Source organism: Crocodylus siamensis, chromosome 6, assembly GCF_052110815.1.
Source record: "Crocodylus siamensis isolate JL-2025a chromosome 6, ASM5211081v1, whole genome shotgun sequence".
Lineage (NCBI taxonomy): Eukaryota > Metazoa > Chordata > Crocodylia > Crocodylidae > Crocodylus > Crocodylus siamensis.
The window spans coordinates 21,756,326-21,777,505 of record NC_143400.1 but is presented as its reverse complement, the minus strand read 5'-3'; the positions used below and the strand labels follow the sequence as shown (position 1 = coordinate 21,777,505).

Sequence of the window (21,180 nt, the reverse complement as noted above, 5' to 3'; positions counted from 1 at the left end):
GAGGTTCCCTGCTCTGCTTCCAGCTCCTTCAATCAGAGACCAGGCAATTCAATGTGAGGCTGGGGCCCTGGGAAGGTCAAGACCCCTTGGCTGGAGCAGTGCTAGCACTGGTGATAGATAGTGTGGCAATGTTTCTTCTTCCCACGTGGGAGGTCTGAGTTCAAGTCCCAGCTGTGGTGCATGAGCTAATGAGAAGCAAATCTTGCAGTAGAAAGGGGCCCTTGTGTTTTCTCCCCCTCCAGGTACCTAGGCCCTATATTTCCATGTTATTTGACATTTTGCATTTTGTGCCTTTTTATATTTCACCAACCTGTATTGTTTGTTCTGCTGTTTGTGTTTTATATTTTGTTAACCCTGTTTTTTGTCAATGATTGTAAGTGTCTAAACTTTGTTGAATCTTGCCTCCTTGGGGCATTGTAGAGTCCACTACACTCTCTGATTTATGCCTGTTATGTTCCCAGTATTAAAAAGTATATGGTTAAGTCCCCATTGGTGGTCTGGCTCTGCTCTGTAGGGGGAGGAGAGTCCTTACACCTCCCACAGCGCTTGTGCACCTGCTTTGATCCCTTCAGTTGGAGAGGGAGTACCTCTTGGAGTACTGCCCGGGTTACATCAGCAATGAGGTAATAAAATGTTAGCAATGTCCATGTTATCGTTATGTGTATACAGTGGTGCTTCTTTGTCTAGGGATGCAGCTGTGGACTCGCAAAGAATCCCATCCCCCTCTTCTACCTAAACAGGAACAGATTAAGTTGCAGAAAGATGCACCTAAAACCCTCCAGATAAGGGTGACAAGAGTGAAACAACTGCCCTAGTTCGCATTTGCATCTGAGATGGAACCAGATGACAACTCATTTACATGGGAGATGGAGAACATAAAGTCCGAAGCGGAGACTACAGAGAGTTCTGGGATCAGAGAAGCAGGGGAGCAATGCATGATGGGAAATCTGTGCTCCAAATGCTAATCAACCCACACACCACGCTCAGCATTTATCAGATGAGTTCTAATCTGGATTTACAAAGGACCGCACGCACGCATGCACGCACACACACACCCACACCCTTTAAGTAGAAGGAAGTTTAATTGGCATCTCAGGCCGTACATTCCCCGGTCCCACTACGGGAGGCCGATGTAAACTTAATTGGCTAAAACTCCCCCCACAAAGGTTATGAACACTCCAAGAATTGCCTTAAGTCTGTTAAACAACTATTATAAGATCTGGAAAAGTCATGCTAAGCTGAGGCTTGCTCACAAGTAAAAATCCAAAACCCTGATGCTGCAAGATATCTGTTGTTTCTGAAGAAACCAGGAGATATCCCATCAGTATATCTGCTATCCATGGGAATTTCAAGCTGGTTCCTAAGTGTCTGGTTACTCCTTAACCTTATGTTTCTCCTGATTATCAATCAGTTTCTTGAGAGATTCCAAACCAGACAACCCCCGTCAAGAGAAAAGACAATGATTTACACTATTGAGAATTGCTTGAAAGAAGCTGAACTGAGGGTATAAAAATCTGTAAAAAGCAGTAGTGCATGTGCTGACACCACCTGCTTTCTTCTCAAGAGGCTGAAGGAGGCGGACCATCTCCCTTCAAGGATCATGCTGAGCACTTTCACCTGTCAGCTTTGCAACCCGAGTGCCTTGGACTGGTGAGATCCCAGCTGTCTCTCTTTTCTCTTTTCTCTCTAGGCATAAAATTCTGAACCTGAACTGTATTAGTTAAGCTTGAGCTAAGTTTCCCCAAATACTTAGTGAAACCAGGGTAGTATTGTAATTGTTTGTGTTTGTTTTCCTTTGCATGTCTATTACTACTAGTGCCATTATATATTTCATCTACTTAGCAATAAATAACTTTTATAGTCAGACTGGTAGTAACTGGGTATATTTTTCTCTACTCTGCTCTGCAGCAACACTTCTTTTGCCTAAGCTAAAGATCCCTGTGAAGCCCAAAAATACTGCAGGATCTGCTCATCAAGAGGCTAAAGATTGGGACATGCTGTGTTTGAAATGCATAAGGGGGTCAGCTTGTACGGGCTGATTGACCCAGTTTGGCTCAGACGAGCCCTAAAGAACTGAAGGCTGGCCCATGAGGGTGTCATCTGGACACCCAGCCGGATTCAGAGGTATTCTGTTTAACTGTGTGCTTGTGTCTGACTGCAGTTTATTGTTGCTCTGATGAACTGATTCCTGGCCATGAGGGTGTCAGCCTGTCCATGCTGATCAACCCAGCTGGGTCAGGCGTGTCACATTAATTTGTGTGTGTTTGTGTGTATGACTGATTTGGTGACTGAAGGAACCCAGCCCCATTGAAACTGAGTCCAGTAAGATAGCTCCATCCATTGGGGGTGAGGACTTGCAGAAGGGGGACATACAGCTCTGTATAGAAACACAAGTAACACAAGCAGCATATTGATATAATTACGAAGACCCTAGAAATGTACCCCTACTAAATGGGCACACCCCAAAGTAATGGCCAAATCTGGTAACAACCTCACCTTCGGGTGGGTCGCATTCCATCGGAAGTAGTCATGGGGGTGCAGTTCCATCGGAGGTAGTTGTGAGGGTGCGAGCCCTGAGGAGGAGAGTGGGGAGTTGGAGGCCAGGTATGGCTGAGGCCATCTGAGCCCTGCGGGGGTTCAAGACCCTGAGGGGGAGAGTTGGGGCTAGGCACTGCTCCGGCCACCTCAGCTCTGCCTAAGAGGGAAGACCTGAGACCCTGAGTAGAGGGGGTGTTATGAGCAGCGAGAAGCCCCAGTGTGAGGGGGCAGGGTGACCTGGAGCCCAGTGAGGGGAGAATGGGGGCTCAGCCAGAGAGTGAAAGCTGAGTCCTGACCCCAGTAAGTCCTTCACTGTTGGGTGGCAGCGTGTGGGTTGAAAATGACATGCATAGTAACACCACGACCTGCTGCCCAGGGGGGAGTGAGAGTCCCCTGTGAGACCCTGCGGCACCGGTCATGGTGTGAGGTACCCCAGCTCCCCACATCCATGAAGGAGGACTCAGAGAGGGGGTCTCTGGGGAAAGAGTAAGGGTCATACATCAAGGCCTGTCAGAGCTTCCCCTGACTGGCCCAGGTGGGGGCCAGGACCAGGAGGGTCCGAAGGGCTAGGGGGCCCACTGAGAGGGACACCCAAGAGCCAGGGGCCTGGGGTCCTGACTGGCCTGGGGGTAGGCTGGAGCTAAAGGAGCCGAAGGTCCCAGTGAGGGGACCACAGCTGAAGGGGAACCAGTGGCAGGGAGATTTGGCCCAGTATCATGGCAGCAGACTCTGCCTGAAGGGGGCCCATCATGTGGGACTGGTGCATATGAGAACATTATAGTGTCATCTGGGCCCAGAGGGTGGACCCCTGGAGGGAGTGAGGGGCTGGAGACTCCAACTGATTGAGAGAGTACCCTCGACCGGCCCGTGCTGGTCCGGCCCAGACTGGTCTAAAGGACCAGGGGCCCTCCTCGAGGGGCACCCAAGAGCCGAGGTGCAGGGGTCCTGACTGGCTTGGAGGTGGGCCAGGGCTGGTAGCCAAACGTCCCAGGAGGGGCCACACCTGAGACGGAAAAATGGTATCAGGGAGCTACATAGTCTGTATGAAGGCGGATGAGGCTGCCTGATGTGAGCACTCCAGGTTGGGGTTCAATCAGGAGGATTTTGGGGCCCAGTGTGGGGCCAGTGATGATGACAACACCTAGATGCCACCTGCAAGGCTTGGGCTGCGGAGTAGGGGAGGAATGGAGCTGCAGATAGCGTCTCCCTGACAGCAGGGCAGAAAATGGGCAGCCTCCCGCTTAATTAACACCTCTGTTAATTATTAAGATCAAGACATGGCGGGTGAGAAGGTGGACAATTAGCCCAAGAGGCGATCGGCCCCAAGCAGGCCCCCTGTCACAGGCCCCCAAGGGGATACTTGCATGCCTATACACAAATGCCAGGAGCTTGGGGAATAAACAGGATGAACTTGTCCTCCTGCTAAACACTAATACCTTGTCCCTCTACCCTGTGAGTGAGAGCTGCTGTGGGTGTCAAAGCAGTCCAGCCCAGGGAGCTGGAGAAGATGCCAGGCCCCTGCACTGGGGCTTGCCCCGGCTCCAGCAGCAAAACAGGCTAGGTACCACACAGCTCAATCCGTAGCTGACAGGATTCGAACCTGTGCAGGGAGACCCCAATGGATTTCGAGCCCATCGCCTTAACCACTCGGCCACAGCTACTGCAGGATTGGTGTGTGCTCCCCGGCCTCTGCCCCATGCCTTGGGCATGGCACCCTGTTGCTAGGTGCTCCCGCCCTGGCTGCACAGCCTGGGCCCCAGGCCCTGGACCTCCAAAGCCCAGAGGCAAGGGAGTCCCAGGCGGGAGCGAGGGCCGGCCAGCCCTGCCACTGGAGCCCACCCCACCACACATGGCGCCAAGCCCCTGTGGGGACCCTGGGCAAAGCCTGGGCCAAGCCACCCGCCCTCAGCTCAGGCCCTGGAAGGCCAGCTGTGCCCCAGCCACCTGCCTGCCTGCTCTCCAGGCCTTGCCACCCTGGTAAGCCAGGCTGTCTTCCTGGGAGGCTGCCTCTGGCCACGCCAGCCGCAAGAGCCCCGCTACCTCAGCTGGCTTGCCCGGGCACCTGTCCAGCTGCTGCCCTCCCCCAGCACAGCCCAGAGCAAGGGCTGCACAGGCTTCCCTGCCCAGGCTGGTGGCCCTGCCAATGCAAGGGTAGCCCATGGGCAGTGGCAGCACGGGCGGGAGCAGGCCCAGGGCCTCTCCACATTAGTATAGCGGTGAGTATCCCCAGGCGGGCAAGGGGCCCGCACCGTGGCTCTCGCGCTCTGGGTGCAGCTTGCCGGCCTCGGCTTTGCCAGGGCAAAAGAACAAGCCCCGTGCTGCCTTGGTCTTGCCCGCGCACCCAGGGGGCTGAGCCTCGGCGCTCTACTTGGGCTGCCAAAACGTCCGGGTGACACGTTCCTGCTTGCGCCTCTACCCTGTGAGCGACAGCTGCTGTGGGTGTCGAAGAAGTTCAGCCCAGGGAGCTGGAGAAGATGCCAGGCCCCTGCACTGGGGGTTGCCCCGGCTCCAGCAGCAAAAGAGCCCAGGTACCACACAGCCCAAGCCATAGCTGACAGGATTTGAACCTGCACAGGGGGAAGCTCAAAAAGATTTCAAACCTATTGCTTTAGCCTCCCAGCCACCACTACCACTGCAGAAAAGCAAGGACAACATTGGACCCCTGCTGAACCAGATGGCACAACTGACAACCGATGTCCAGGAAAAAGCAAATTTGCTAAATGGGTACTTTGTGTCAGTTTTTCACCAGTCCCATAGGATGCCTCTGCTCACTGTGGGACAGGGAGGCCCGGGTGAGGGAGATTCATGAAGGAAGATCTTGACAGGCTGCATACTTTCAAGTCATCCAGGCCTCATGGTTTACACCCAAGAGTATCCAAAGAGCTGGCAAGCATCATAGCTCAGCCCCTGGCACAGATCTTTGAGAACTCCTGGCGCTCTGGTAAATGCCCGAAGACTGGAAGAAGGCCAATGTGGTGCCGATCTTCAAGAAAGGGAGGAAAGTAGATCCAGCAAACTACAGGCCCATCAGCCTGACCTCTATCCTGGGAAAGATTTGGAAAAGATTATCAATCCTTAACAGACTAGCTATTGGCAATATCTTGAGGGATACCCAGCATGGGTTAATGGGGGGTAGGACTTGTAAATAGTGCATGTGTAGATGCTGAGCTGGCTGGCTGGGGCATGATGGTGCTTTAGCACGGGGGCTGCCTACCAGCTAACTTCACACTAGATCACCCTCATGCCCCAGCCAGCCTCTCCACAGCAAGTTTATCCATGTCAGAACAGCCCTGATCTGGCAGGTTGACCCTCCAATGCTGTCTGCCAGCCAGAACTGCTCCGACTTGGCTCAACAGACTATGGTCCTGGGCACGTGGGTAAATGTTCCACCTGGGAGCAATAAACTGGCACAGTAAGAGCTGGTGTTTATTATGTTGCATTAATAGGCACATGTTGATGTGCCTAGTGGAACCTAGAAGGGAAACACCTACTTAGCTCATTCAAATGCATTGCTTCTGAACATGTACAGAAGCTGAATTTTAGGTGCTTAGGAATCATTGTAGGCAAACTTTTTCTGGCCTTCATTGCAGCATTGGGTTTAGATCCCCAGAGTCCTAATTATCTTAACTTCTTCTCTTTAGTGCCTGGTGGGTCTTGCTATCAAGTTATACTATAATTTTAAAGGAGTCTAAAAGCCTAGAGAAACAAGTAAAAAAGGAGGAGGACTTGCTACTACCTGTGTGGATAGTAGCATGGTATGGCCCCATGGTAGATGCAAAGTGAGTTATGGCACCTTTTTTTTTTCCTTCAGTGGAGCCTGTCAGCTGCATGGCAGAGGAGAGGGGTTGGGAGCATGAGCTGATGGGACCATCACTTCTGTCATGGTGTTGGAGGTCCCTAAATTGAAATCAGCAGGACAAGAAACTCACAATGTCTTAGCTAGATTTCCCTTAGGAAAGTTGCAAGGTAGAAATTGCTAGTGCTAGGAAGATCTGTTATGCCTTTTTTCATCCAAATATAAAATAAGCATCATGTTCTACACCAAATGCCAACATCATGTGGAACTACTTGCTCATGGGGCAAAACTAGATGGCCTTTTAGGACATCACCTAGATAAGAATGGCCATTTTGACAGGATTTAACCTCTGAGGATCCTTCAACATTGTTCTGAAACAATTACTCTTTTTTTTCCCCCAAAAAAGTGATGTGTTATGTACATAATTACTTGGTTTACTCGCCAGTGGACCTGTGGAGTCCTTCTGCGTTGAGGCACTGGCTAATGAAGATACTGAGTCAGAAGAAAACAGGGTATTAGTGGTGGGGGGGAGGAACTGAAGATGCTCAGGACCAGTAAACAGGACAGTTTACCTCCCACAGCTGCCTGTAACTCCTCCGTATTCTGAGTTAAACAATAATGGGTGAGAGGTTGGCCAGGAGAGGCAAGAGTTCCCAAGGCCCCTCAGGTCCATGTAGGGAAAAATGGGCATTGCAGGATGGATCTGGGCAGGGACATCTGTGCCATGGCTGGTTGGCTGAGCTGGGCCCAGGCTGGGATAAGCACTAGAGGAGATTTTAATGGCATCACTCAACAATTTTTTTGTTGAGAAGACAAGAAGCGTCTTACAGGGGCAAACCAATGGCCTGTCTAGTATCAAGCAGTAGATATATTAAACTGCATTTGGAAAGGGCATTGTTAGGATGGTAAACCCTTGCATTTTCCCGCCCTGTCTCGTGCATTTTCCTGCCCCTTTTTCCCCGCTCCTTTTCCCCTGTTTGCAATCTGCTCTTTGTCCCACTCTTTTCCCTTGCTGATTTGTGCTGAGCCTGACCACTGAAAGGTCTTGGTCTTGCCGCTGATACGTACATTGCTTACCTGTGCCCAAGCTGGAGATTTGACCAGGCATAAGGCTCAAGATGCTAAAGTTAGCAGAAATGTAATGTTTGTTTTCGATGTTTGTTTACATAGTGGGATGTAGGGTTTTAAATGGTGAATCATTTGTCTAACCATTTGACTGGTTAGTTGTGGAATCGAGGGACTCAAAGCAGACAGGGGAGGAAACCAGTGGTAGATCAAGAGGGAAAATGCAAAAGTAGGCTTTTAAGATGGTTAACTGCAAGTGACCGAAGGTAGTAGGGGTGATGACCTCATGCAGGCAGATTGGCAAGTTTCATGGTAAAGGACGAATGCATAGCCAATTCCATGTAAATGCAGGGGCGGAGCTGTGGGCGTAACAGGGGGAAACTGGGCATGGTTTAATGCTAATGAGCGTGGACTGGAAAGTATAAATGTATGAATGCAATGATATTCTGGGCCGCTCCTCAGTTTGGTGGGGACGTGCCCGAAGTTGCCTCCACTTCGGTAAAGCTGTTGAACGCAGTGTGTGCTTGTTTGCCCCACGAGTGGTCGTGCTCGTGATCCCATGGGCAACTGATTCGTCGGTTCCCCTAGTCGTTGGGCCTCACGTGGGGTTGAGGTTTAACAGGGTGAACTGCTTCTTACCGGTGGATTCTGACTTCAGCTGTACACAAATTCCATTGCATGAGTAATATATTTCTTTCTTTCTTTAATATGGTATAGCCTTAGTCGAGGCTATACATGGCAACACTCAGTTTTAATAACTGAGTAATACCAGCAGCAGTAAAATATTCATTTCAACAAGAGCTCAGTAATGCTGACACTTTCTGCTCTACATCACTATGGAGAGAAAGTACTCCTCTTTCTCGGGATACCCTATTTAAAAAGAAAAAAAAAAGAAATATGTAAATAACAGCTGAGAACTCATGTACAGATCCATTTAAGCAAACATTCCCTATTTTGTCCCTCCACGCATCCATTTTCCCAATCACTCCCAAGTACCTGTTCAGAAGAAAAAAAGCCCACTGACTGACTTATTCGGCATGTCCAGATGAGTGAGGATGTTTGTTTCTCCAGGGACCCGTAGCAGTGGCACACCTTGTGTTGGATGGGGTCACCACCTGTGCTGGCTCCCGAAGCCTTACATGAGATCCTGGGGGCCTCCTAGGGCAGCAGCTATGGCAAGAAGCCTGGCCAACAGCTGGAGCATGGCTCTGGCAAGCCAGGCTCTGGTTTGGGCAGCATGCACTGCCACTATGTGTGCTGCCCTGCTTTGACTGTGGAGGATTACTGACCAAGTACATTGCTTACAAGTGCAGAACAAAGTTTCATCTTAATTCATGGGAGCTATAGGAAACTATCTTGAACATTTTGTCACCAAGCCCCCTTGGGATGGGAAAGAAGATAGTATAAATTTCTAAGTATACAGGATCTAATAGGACGTGAAAGGGATGCTCCAAACCGTAATCCAGCCCACCGATTATTACCCCATGGTCCTACTCCATGTGGGCACTAACGATGCGGCCAGGAGGAGCCCTGATCACCTGATGGAGGACTACCACGCTCTGGGGTGCGTGCTGAAGGAGATGGGCGCACAGGTGGTTTTCTCTTCTATCCTGCCAGTGAGTGGATGAGGCAGACGGCATGAAACGTGCATCGCGGAGACCAACTGGCGGCTACAGGAATGGTGCTTCGAGGTGGGCTTTGGCTTCCTCAGCCACGACCGGCACATCACGATGAAAGACATGCTGGGACAGGATGGGCTCCACCTTTCCCCTAAAGGTAAGCGTGTTCTCTTCTAGGTTGGCGAACCTCCTCCGGCGGGCTTTGAAGTAGGCCCGTCGGGGGAAGGGGAAGATGAGGGTGGAAACATCAAACTGCCAGACCAAACAGCACCACAACTACAGCCCACCCCAGACCAACGAGAGAAGCGAACAAACAGGTAAGAGACAGGGGCCAGGGTAACGCTGGGACTAGGGGGTCAGTACACACACCCACAGGAGGCCTCAAATGCCTCTACACAAACGCTCATAGTATGGGAAACAAGCAGGAGGAACTCACCCTCCTGCTGGCTGACACCAGCCTGGACATAGTGGGGACCACGGAAACGTGGTGGGACGCAACGCATGATTGGGCGGTGAATGTCAAGGGCTATAGGCTGTACAGGAGGGACAGGATAGGAAATAGAGGTGGGGGCGTGGCGCTCTATATTAAGGAGGAATACACATCCTCGTGGATTAGCAAGGAGTCAGGGGAGGGGCACTCTGAAGTGCTTTGGGTGAGAGTACAAGGCAGTCGAGGGGAAAGAGATTTAATGGTGAGAGTCTACTACAGACCTCCCAACCAGGGAAAGGAGCTTGACCAGGAATTCTTGGGTCAGCTCACAGAGGTAGTGAAGGCTAAGGATGTGGTAGTAATGGGGTACCTGAACTTCCCAGACATCTGCTGGGAAGAGCAGTCAGCCAGGTCTGACCGCTCACGTAGGTTCTTGGCCAGAGTGCAGGACCTCCATCTAACCCAGGAGGTGCACAGCCCCACCAGGGGGGACGCCTTGTTGGACCTGGTGCTGGCTACGGGTGATGACCTGGTGCGGGGGCTGTGGGTGCTCGACCACCTGGGCGACAGCGATCATCGCCTGCTGGGATTCACCATCCAGCGCAAGGTGGCAAAGGCCTGCAGTAAGGCAGCGGCCCTAGATTTTAGGAGGGCGGACTTCAACAAGCTAAGGAAGATAGTTGGAGAATCGCTGAGGTCCCGGAGGGGAGGGGAGCCAGGTGTCCAAGGAGAGTGGTCACTCCTCAAGGAGACGATCCTCCAATCCCAACCCGGATCAAAGGGAGCAGGAGAGCACACAAGCCTCCGTGGCTCACCAAAAGCATCCGGGAATGTCTCCTTGCTAAGAAGGAGGCTTACACCCAATGGAAAGAAGGGGTCATCACCAGGGAGGGCTATTCTGCAGTTGCTCAGGGATGTAGGGGGCAGTTAGGAAGGCCAAGGCAGAGATGGAACTGGGGCTAGCTTCCCAGATTAAGGACAATAAGCAGTCCTTTTTTAAATACATAGGGGGTAAAAAGAAGGTCCCGGGTAACGTGGAGCCCTTGCAGGACGCATTGGGAAACTTGGTCATCACACCAGACGGCAAAGCTTACATGTTTAACGATTTCTTTGCCTCCGTCTTCCTAAGTGGGGACCAGAACAGCCACCTCCCTGCTGGGCCCCTCTCAGGCCCTGGGGGAGGCACACCTGGGCCACGGGTTAGCGAGGATTTAGTTAGGGAGCTTCTGGAGGGGTTGGACGTATTCAAGTCAGCCGGCCCGGATGATCTCCACCCTAGAGTTCTAAAGGAACTGGCCGAGGTCATTGCAAGTCCCCTGGCACGGCTGTACGAGCACTCGTGGTGCTCTGGAGGTACCGGAGGACTGGAAGAGAGCCAACGTGGTCCCCATCTTCAAAAAAGGCAGGAAGGAGGACCCGGGAAACTATAGGCCGGTTATTCTTACCTCGATCCTAGGCAAGCTGTTCAAGAAAATTATGCTGGCACACATCCAGGAGGGGCCAGCAGGGGACTGCATGCTTAAGGGCAACCAACAGGGGTTCATCAGTGGCAGGTCCTGTCAGACCAACCTGGTGGCCTTTTACAATCAGATCACCAGATCATTAGCTGCAGGGGTAGCAGTGGACTTCGTCTTCCTGGACTTCTGGAAGGCTTTCGACACTGTCTCTCACCCCGTTCTCATTAAGACACTGGGGGGCTGTGGTGTCAACACCCACACAGTCAAATGGGTCACCAACTGGCTGGAGGGCCGCACCCAGAGGGTGGTAGTGGATGGGTCCTTCTCAACCCGGAGGGACGTGGGCAGTGGGGTCCCCCAGGGCTCGGTCTTCGGGCCCGCACTGTTCAACATCTTCATCAGTGATTTGGACGAGGGGGTAAAAAGCACCTGTTCAAATTTGCTGATGACACTAAGATGTGGGGGGAAGTGGGCACACTGGAAGGATGCAACAGGCTACAATCAGACCTGGACAGGTTACAAGGGTGGCCGGACGAGAATGGGATGCGTTTCAACACAGACAAGTGCAAGGTGATGCACCTTGGGAGGAACACCCAGCACCATACCTACAGGTTAGGGAACTCCCCTTGTCAGCACGGTGGCAGAAAAGGATCTTGGAGTCATCATTGACTCCAAGACAAACATAGGCCGGCAGTGTGGGGAGGCAGTTAGGAAGGCCAACCGCACCTTGTCATGCATCCACAGATCTTGAGCAGGTCCAAGGAGGTGATCCTCCCCCTCTGTGCAGCACTGGTCAGGCTGAAGCTGGAGTACTGCATCCAGTTCTGGGCGCCGCACTTCAGGAGGGATGTCGACAGCACGGAGAGGGTCCAGAGGAGGCCACTCGCATGATCGGGGGCAGCAGGGCAGGCCCTACGAGGAGAGGCGACGGGACCTGAACCTGTTCAGCCTCCACAAGTGAAGGCTGAGGGGGGATCCAGTGGCCTGTTATAAACTAGTCGGGGGGACCAGCAGGCATTGGGGGAGTCCCTGTTCCCCCGAGCACCGCCAGGAGTGACCAGGAATGATGGTCACAAGCTGGCAGAGGGGAGATTTAGGCTAGATATCAGGAGGTGCGACTTCACCATCAGGGCGGCTAGGGTCTGGAACCAACTTCCAAGAGAAGTGGTGCTGGCCCCTACCCTGGGGGTCTTTAAGAGGAGGCTGGACGAACACCTTGCTGGAGTCGTTTGACCCCAGTACTCTTTCCTGCCATGGCAGGGGGTCAGACTAGATGATCTGCTCAGGTCCCTTCCGACCCTAGAAACTATGAAACTATGAAACTATAATTGCAATTAAGATGACTTAAATGTACAGGAATTTTACTGATTTCAGTGGATTGAGTACTGCCTTACTGTGGTAAACATTTCTACCAGTTATATTTATTCGTGAAGAAAAAGATAATTAAATGACACTTATGAGAAAAAAAATGGACTCTTTCTTCCAAGTGAATTATTTCCAGACAAGAATTTTACCAAGGGCACCTTTGATCTCCTTATTTCTTATGCTGTAGATGATGGGATTGACCGTGGGAGGCCATATGGCATACAGAGCAGCTACTATGAAATCTAGAGCTGATGGGGTGCTGGAAGTAGGTATTAAATAGGCACATATGCCACTGAGAATAAACAGAGAGACCAGAATGAGGTGAGGAGTACAGGTGGAGATGGCTTTATGGCGGCCCTGCTTTGAAGGGATTCTCAGTACCACACCGAAGATCTGAACATATGATACAACAATGAAAACAAAACAGGTAAAAAATAAACACGCACTGAAGACAAGTATCCCTGCCTCACTGAGATACGAGTCAGAGCAGGAGAGCTGGAGCAGCTGGGGGACATCACAGAAAAACTTGTTGACGACATTGGAGTGGCAGAAAGGTAACCGAAAAGTGTTACCAGTGTGCAGTGCAGAGTAGAGAACGGAGGTGACCCACGCACTGACGGTCAGCTGGACACATGCTTTCCTGCTCAGTATGGTCTCATAGTACAGTGGTTTGCAGATGGCAATGTATCGATCGTATGCCATGATGGTGAGGAAGGCAAAGTTGGCTGTAGCAAAAAAAAAAAAGAAGAAAACCTGGGCAACACACCCAGCATAGAGAATCGACCTGGTGTGCCACAGGGAATTAGCCATGGATTTGGGAACAGTGACAGAGATGGTTCCAAGGTCTAGGATGGACAAATTCATCAGGAAGAAGTACATGGGAGTGTGAAGGTGGTGGTCGAGGGCTACCACCATGATAACGAGGAGATTACCTATCAGAGCCATCAGGTACGCTGCTAGAAAGATGGCAAAATATAAAAGCTGCAGCTCCTGGCTGTCAGAAAATGCCAGGAGGAGAAAGCCAGTTACAGTGGTTTGGTTGGCCATTGCCCTTTTCAGTCCGCTGGGGGATGCCTGTGGAGGAAAGAACAGGAGCAGCAATCACAATCAGAAAAACAAATATGAGTGGCTGTGATTCTCCTGTCAAAAACTTCTCACAAACTCACTTTCAAAGACACATGCTGTCTGTCTGTCTGCTGCCAGATATTCAATCGACATTCATTTTTGATTGAAATTTTGACTTTTGAAAAACTGACTTTTGAAAAACCTTTTCTAGGGGAAGTGTTTGCTTTTGAAGACATGTTCTGACTTGTACGCCGAGCTGAACGACGGTATTATTCACCAGGCACTGCGAGAAGGATCAATTGTTGCTATCACCTAGGAGGTGTAAGCTCTCCACACTTTTAAAATAAGTGCCATAGTCAGGTTCATTATTAAAGTAGAGTTACTTGGTAGAATGATTGTAGAGGCCACAGGGCTGAGTCAAGGACAACACCAATACTCAGCTAGAAAAAAAAATAGAGCAAAATACAACCACCTTGAGTTTTACTGTCATAGGAGGCAGGTCTCAACCCCACTGTGAAAAACACACTTACAGCTTGTGCAGAAAACTGTAACACTAATATTCAATATAGCATCCTTCCTTCTTCCAGGGGATATACTGCATAGTGCTAGGTTGGCAGGGCCGGTCAAGGATAATTGGCTCCCTAGGCAAACTGTGTACCTCGGAGCCCCCACCACTTCCAATATAGAGGAAAATAAGAGTCTAGAATGAATTTTTACATGTACTTATTTGATTTTCAACATGAACAATAAAACAATAAAACAAAAATGTTTAGTGAAAGAAATCAGTGTCATGAGCTGTAAGATGGTATAGGACTAGGGGTTCATCTTTTAAGATGCCGTTGCCAGCGGTATGCTCTTGTCGTAAGTCCACTTGAGAGTTGAAAAGGTAGGAGTCCCGATTCCAGTGATCTTTCCTCTGAGATCTTTTCAGAGGTCTTTCTCCCCTTCCCAGACCAAAGGTCTTAGACCAAGGTGGAGTCATAGTCGGCCAGGGCTGTTATTTAGAATGATGTTCCTGTTATTTTGTTCTGCATACAATTTTGGCGCCCCCAAATTTTGGCACCCTAAGTGACCTCCTAGTTCACCTGATGGCTAGCTAGATCAGCCCTGCTTGTAGGTGCGGCTACACATCACCCTACAGTGACATAGCAATGCGGTACATTGCCATATGGCATGCTATGGCAACATAGTGTTCACGTGGGTCTACACGTGATCACCAGCTATGTCACTGTAGTGGCGTGCTCCCCAGGTATAGTACCCCACTACAGCAACATAGCTGGTAAATCTAAGCATGTGTCACCCATTTGCTGCAGTATGGTGGTTACTGTGCCGTGTTTTAGTACTTCCACATACCGTATGGTGATGTGTAGACACATCCTGTACGTAATAATTCCACACCCAAGGGTTGCACGCAGACTGACTGCCCCCTGCTTGCAAATTAACATATGGTGCCTCATACCAGCTGGATAGTCAGCTCGATGTGAAAAGGGCATACTACTATCTCTGTTACTTCTGCTCTGTGTGACCACGTTTAGTTACACTGGCACCTGGACCAGAAGCCGAGTTCTGGAGGGCGTCTACTGTACTACTTCAATGCTATGCTCATTTGTTCACAGCATTTCAATTCTGCTTTGCAGCAATGGTGCCAAAAACAGATTTCTAATCTCATTGACTTGCTTTATGCCCTTAGCTTTTCTTTCTTAGTATTCACACTTCAAGCAACTTACTGTGCTGCTCTTTGTGGGTCTTCTCCACAATCTTCTGCTGCATTTGATCTTCCACTGCCTGGATTCTTTGCTCATCACTCAACTCTCAATTTATCTAATCTCTCTTTCCTCTGCTACTGTAGTTTCTAGATGACAAAGACACTGATTTGATTTAATCCTATTTCTCTGCACAAATAAACTAGCTGTAGCAGATCCCTGGTGTGAAAGAATCGAAGCTGAAGTAAGCAGGCTTATTTGTGTCACTCTTCTAAGGGATTGTGGGACTCATTCCCTAGAGCTCTGTATAGCTCAGAAGCCTAGGCCAAGAGGCAAACAACCCCGAACTAAAAGATTTAAAGGCAAGGGGACATATCTGGGTTTCTTGCTTGACCTACCAGAAGGCACAGGTCATAAGTTTCACCCAGGGTTCCCTGCTTCTAGCTGTATGTTATCTGTGGAACAACGGTTTTAAGGCACCCACAGATACAGACAGATGCTCAGTTGAATTTAAAAAGCTACATAAGATGGTTGGCTAATTCCCTTTGCTTAGCAGCTGGTTTAAATCCCACTAGCTGATTACCTACATATTTTAGCACCTCACTGTCTGTGGAAGCTTGGTCCTGACTCTAGGTCATTGTTTTTACCCTCTCTAAAAAAAGCGGTAAACTGCTGTTTCAGGTTGCACCTACCATGGGTTAAGACCCTGCACTAAGGTAGTTATCAGTGGGCACATCTACAGAAGATGCTTAACTGCTCAGCAGCATAGTTTACTGTGCAGTAAGTGTGTGCATCTACACGTGCACATGCCTACTGTTCGGTAAAAACCTCTAATTATGAGTAAATTTGATACCTGCAAATGCAAGTATGAAATTTACTCATTATTAGTTACTGCACAGTAATGCACATGTAGAGGTGACCTGAAAGCAAATTTGCTCCCATATCAGCCCTGCCACTAGTGGCCTGGCCTGAGGCTAGCTCCAGGGCTCTGGGCTGGGAGCCTCTCCTGCCACAGGGCCCCTGCCTCAGGCCTTTAAAAGCCTGCAGGCGTGTTAAGCCCTGGGGCAAACCATCAGGGAGCTGGAGGTCACTCCAGGCCCCTGTGTCCCCTTGGGCAGAACACAGGCCGGTTACCCCAGCTTGCCTGCACCCCACTGCCACTGCCAGGCTCATGCTGTTCAGGCCTGCAGACTGCTGCAGGCTGCTGCAGACTCCAGCCAGGCCTGCTAGCACCCAGGCCCAGCTGCAGGCACCTTTTGGCTGCTGGGGCCAGCTCCACCAACCCACAGCCCATCCCCAGCAGCTTGTCCTGAGCTTGCAGGTGCTGTGTGGCATTGCGTCTACTGGGTAGCTGCCAGTCCCATGCCAGACCCCTGTCCTGGGTACTGCAGATGGCTTCCCGGGCCCAACAGCACAGGGGCAGTCACATAGAGGCCCAGAGAGCTGGTTTGGGACTCATGAGGTCCTTGTCATCACTGATGACCACACCCATGCACCTGGACATCACATGGGGCCCCACCTGGTCTGTGGAGGATACTGATGACGTTATGGTGCTGTGGGGTGAGGCAGAGGTGCAGCACCAGTTCAAGCAGTGTGGCTGCTCCAACACCTATGTCTTCGAAGGGCTGCCAGGCCAGATGCAGGAGCATGTCCACAACTGGTGGGTGTGGCAGTGCCACATAAAGGCCAAGGCCTTGCAGGCACAGTGGGTTGCCATCACTGACCACAATCATCAGTCAGGGAGTGCCTACAAGTCCATGCCTTTATATGGAAACTAATGGACATCCTCATGCCCCAGACCCAGGAGAGCAGTGATGGTGTTGGGGTGGCGGGTGGGCAGGGCTTTGCCCTCGGGTGGCTCCTTAGAGACACCCATTGCAGGGAGTGTGGGAGTACAGGCAGCAACTTGTCCCAATTGTCTGGGAGCACCATGCCCTTGAGGCCATGGGCTGGGCTGCTGCAGAGCACAGCAGAGTGGTTGGCTTGAATGGGAAGGGTGTGGGGAAGGGGTCTGGAGCTGCAGCTGCAGGTGATCCCAGAAGCCTGTCCCACCCTGGGAATGTGGTGAAGGCAGGCTGCCTGTGGCCAGCACCCACTGACTCAACAGCCCCAGGCGAGCAAGCGGGGACAGGGGAATCTGCTGGTGGCTGCCTGGGCCCAGACTTGCCTACCCTCCTGACTTACCATGGTCTCTGGGCACCTATGCACGTCTGACCAACTAACTGAGACTGGGCTCTGCGTGGCTCCTAGTGCAGGGCATCTTATCTCTTAAATGTTTCATAGATTTCACAGACATTAGGGCTGGAAGGGACCTCAGAATATCATCAAGTCCGGCCCCTCACCCAAACGGCAGGAAGTCAGCTGGGGTCATAGGATCCCAGCAAGATAAGCATCCAATTTGCTTTTGAAGGTGTTCAATGTGGGTGCTTGAACCACCTCTGATGGCAGGCTGTTCCAGACCTTGGGGGCTTGGACAGTAAAGAAATTCTTCCTTATGTCCAACCTGAAACGGTCTTGTAGTAGTTTATGACCGTTCAACCTCGTCATCCCTTGGGGCGCTCTGGTGAACAAATGTTCCCCCAGCTCCTGGTGGTCACCACTGACAAACTTATAGGTGGCCATCAGATCACCCCTGAGCCTGCGCTTTTCCAGGCTGAAGAGCCCCATGGCTCTCAGCCTGTAGTCATAAGGTCTGTGTTTCTGACTTGTGATAATGCGCGTGGCTCTTCTCTGGACGCTCTCAAGCTTCTCCACATCCTTTTTGAATTGTGGAGCCAAAACTGGATGCAGTACTCCAGCTGCGGCCTCACTAAGGCCGAGTACAAGGGGAGAATGACGTCCCGGGATTTGCTTGAGAAGCATCTATGGATCCAAGCCAGTGTTTTGGTCGCTTTACTAGCCACAGCATCGCATTGCAGACTCATGTTCATCTTGTGGTAAATCATGACCTGAAGTCTTTTTCTTCCATAGTGCTAGCCAGCATAGCACTGCCGAGTTTTTCTTCCCAAGGTGAAGAACCTTTCGTTTTCTGATGTTAAACACCATCAGGTTCTGGTCCACCTATTTGCTGAGCCTGCCCAGGTCTGCCTGGATCACCCTCCGTCTTCTGGTGTGGATGCTTTGCCCCAGAGTTTGGTGTCATCGGCAAACTTGGCCAGCCCACTTCTGACTCCAATGTCCACAACATTAATGAAGATGTTGAACAATATGGGTCCAAGGACAGAGCCTTGGGGGACCCCACTGGTCACAGGACACCATGATGAGTGACTTCTATCAATTACTACTTTCTGGGTCTGACCACAGAGCCAATTTCCCAGCCAGTGGATCATGGTGGACCCAAGGACATAATTGGCCAGTTCCGCCAAGAGGTGATCATGGGATACCAGATCAAAGGCTTTTTTGAAGATATATGACATCAATCTCTTCTCCCTTGTCCAGGTGATAGGTCACCTGGTCGTAGAAGGAAATGAGATTGGTCAAGCAAGACCTACCCAGAACAAATCCGTGCTGGCTATCCCTCAGGATGTTGGCGTTGGCCAGTCCATTAAGGATGGCCTCTTTAATAAACTTTTCTAAGATCTTTGCCGGAATAGAAGTCAGGCTGATGGGCCTATAGTTAGCCAGATCCGCTCTCCTCCCTTTCTTGACCACATTGGCCTTCTTTCAGTCTTCAGGCACTGCACCAGAGCACCAGGAGTTTTCAAAGATCCCTGTCAGAGGCTGGGCTATGATGCTCACCAGCTCCTTGAGTACCCTGGGGTGTAGACTGTCAGGGCCAGCTGACTTGAAGGTATTCAGCCTCTCAAGGTGTTCCTTCATGAGGTCGGCATTAATGGAGGGCAGGAGATCTCCCTCACCTGGACCTCCCTGTCCCGTAGCGGGCATGGGCATCCCATGGGACTGATGAAAGACTGATGCAAAGTACCCATTTAATAGGTTGGCTTTTTCCTGGGTGTTAGTTGTCAGTTGTCCCATCTGGTTCAGCAGGGGTCCAATGTTGCCCTTGCTTTTCCTCCGGCTCCCCACATAACTGAAAAAGGACTTTTTATTGTCCTTGATGCTCGAAGCTAGTTGGAGTTCAGTTGCAGCCTTGGCTTTCCTGGTTTTCTCCCCACAGGACTGGACCAGTGCAGAATAATCCTGCTTGGAGGTGAATCCCATCCTCCAGCCTTTGTAGGCTTTTCTTTTTAGCCTCAGGAGGTCCGCTAGGTCCCTGGAGAGCCAGGGGGGCTGCTGTGCCCTTTTGTGCCTTTCCTCCAAGATGGAATAGAGTTAGCTTGTGCATTGAGGATCGCTCTTCTTGAACTCCCCTCTCCCTGGGGTCGTGGTGCATCAGGGCCTGACCGACAAGCCTCCTGAGCTGGTTAAAGTCAGCTTTCCTGAAGTCAAGGACTTCCATGTTGCTGACTGACTTTCCAGCTTTACTGCGGATGGTGAAGGTGATCAGCTCATGGCTGCTGTCACCCAGCTCCCTATTGATCACTAGGTCGCCAGTTAGGTCATCCCCAGAAGCCAGTACCAGGTCGAGCAGTGCTTTACCTCTTGTTGGCCTGTAGACTTCTTGAGTCAGGTAGAGGTCATCCACGCACAAGAGGAAGCTTTGTGACCGCTTGGATTTTGCCGAGTGATTCTCCCATGAGATTTCCGGGTAATTGAAGTCACTCATAACAACCATGGTCCCAGAGCATGAGGCCTTAGCCAGTTCCCGGGAGAACTCCTGGTTAAGCTCTTGACTTTGGGTGGGAGGTCTGTAGTAGACTCCCACCATTGTGTCCCCTGTGCCATGTTCCCCACGGATTTAACCCAGAGGGTCTCCAGTCATCCACCCTTGTTGCCAATATCAGCTTGCAGGGATGCATAGCTTTCCTTAACATAGAGAGCTACACCCCCTCCCCTTTTATCTACACGATCCCTCCTGTACAGGGTATAGCCATCTATACCCGTGGTCCAGTCATGGATGGAGTCCCACTAGGTCTCCGTTATCCTTATGACATCATAATTATTTGCATTGAGAAGGAGGAGAAGCTCCTCCTGCTTATTCCCCAAGCTCCTGGCATTAGGGTACAGGCAGGTGAGTGTCCCCTTGAGGGCTCTTGCCTTGCCCACAGATTGTACCAGGGCTGGGGCAGGGGTGGGCTCCCTTAAGTGCCTTCACCTGCTGGCTTTGCAAGGGTTGCTCAGCAGGTCAGCAGTGGCAGTAGTCTCCCCGTCCCCCAGCGGGCTTAGGTGGAGCAGGTCAGCCAGTCTGGCTGAGAAGAGCCTCCTCCCCAGGGGAGAGAGGTGGAAGCCATCTCTTCCCAGCAGCTCGCTGCCTCTCTCGTCAAAGAGCAGGCTGTGGTCATGGAAGCCACCTGTGGTCATGGAAGCCACCTGTGCCCCCAGACCCTTTAGCCCCGCTCCCACATCCCTGTAGTGCCTCATGACCCAGTTGGGTGCACTCTGAGCCATGTCATTGGTGCCCACATGAATAAGGAGCATGAGATAGTGGTCTGTGGGCTGGAGAAGCTTAGGGATCGGGCCCCCGGGAAGCAGCACACTTCCCAGGCTAAGGGGTCGGGGTGGCAGATTACCCCTTCAGTCCCCCTCAAGATGGAGTCTCCCACAACAAACACCTTATGTGTTGTCTTGGGGAGAGCGGGGCAGTAGCTGCAGTTGGGCCTGTGTTGCCTATGAGAGCTGGCTACTCTGAAGGCTCTGCTGGGGCTGCAAGAGGTGCAAACCTGTTGCTAAGCTCCAGCGAGGGAGGGGCCTTGGTGCAGTGGGCCTTAGGGCCCTTGACTACCTTGGTCCATGCCCCTGACTGGACAGAACGGGAGGTCCCAGAGTCCTCCTTTGTCCTGGAGGGAGACTGTGGTCTACCCTGCGGCTCCTGGGGGAGAAGGGCGTGGCAGTAGGAGTTGATCTCCAGCTCGCAGTCCCTCATGGCACACAATCTCTGGACTGTGGCCTGGAGCTCCTCCCGCTGGCACGCCAGAGACCCCAAAAGGGAGCAGACCCCACACGGGGAGGTGGCCATGCTCCTGGGCCCCAGAGCCTGAAAAAGGGATAGGCAGCCCGCACAGCTGAGAGCCAGGGGCTCCGTCTGCGTGGAGCCCAGGACCATGGGCTGTGTCTGGGTGGCCGTCTCTGAGGTGCCGGGGCA

The 21,180-nt window shown here is 51.5% G+C and overlaps 1 protein-coding gene and 1 non-coding gene across 2 annotated transcripts; both read right to left on the bottom strand.

Moving 5' to 3' along the window:
• Positions 1–4,117: 4,117 nt before the first annotated feature.
• TRNAS-CGA (transfer RNA serine (anticodon CGA)) lies at positions 4,118–4,199 on the bottom strand. Its single transcript has one exon. It is a non-coding gene; the product is annotated as a tRNA-Ser (tRNA).
• Positions 4,200–12,396: 8,197 nt separating this feature from the next.
• Positions 12,397–13,317, bottom strand: LOC149861586 (olfactory receptor 14A16-like). Its single transcript, XM_090052566.1, has one exon. It carries the CDS (start codon positions 13,315–13,317, stop codon positions 12,397–12,399), a length of 921 nt encoding a protein of 306 aa, XP_089908692.1.
• Between the last annotated feature and the right edge of the window lie 7,863 nt (positions 13,318–21,180).

What these genes read in the sequence shown, in the direction of transcription:
- LOC149861586 (XM_090052566.1), bottom strand. Translation starts at nt 13,317, where the DNA reads ATGGCCAACCAAACCACTGTAACTGGCTTTCTCCTCCTGGCATTTTCT.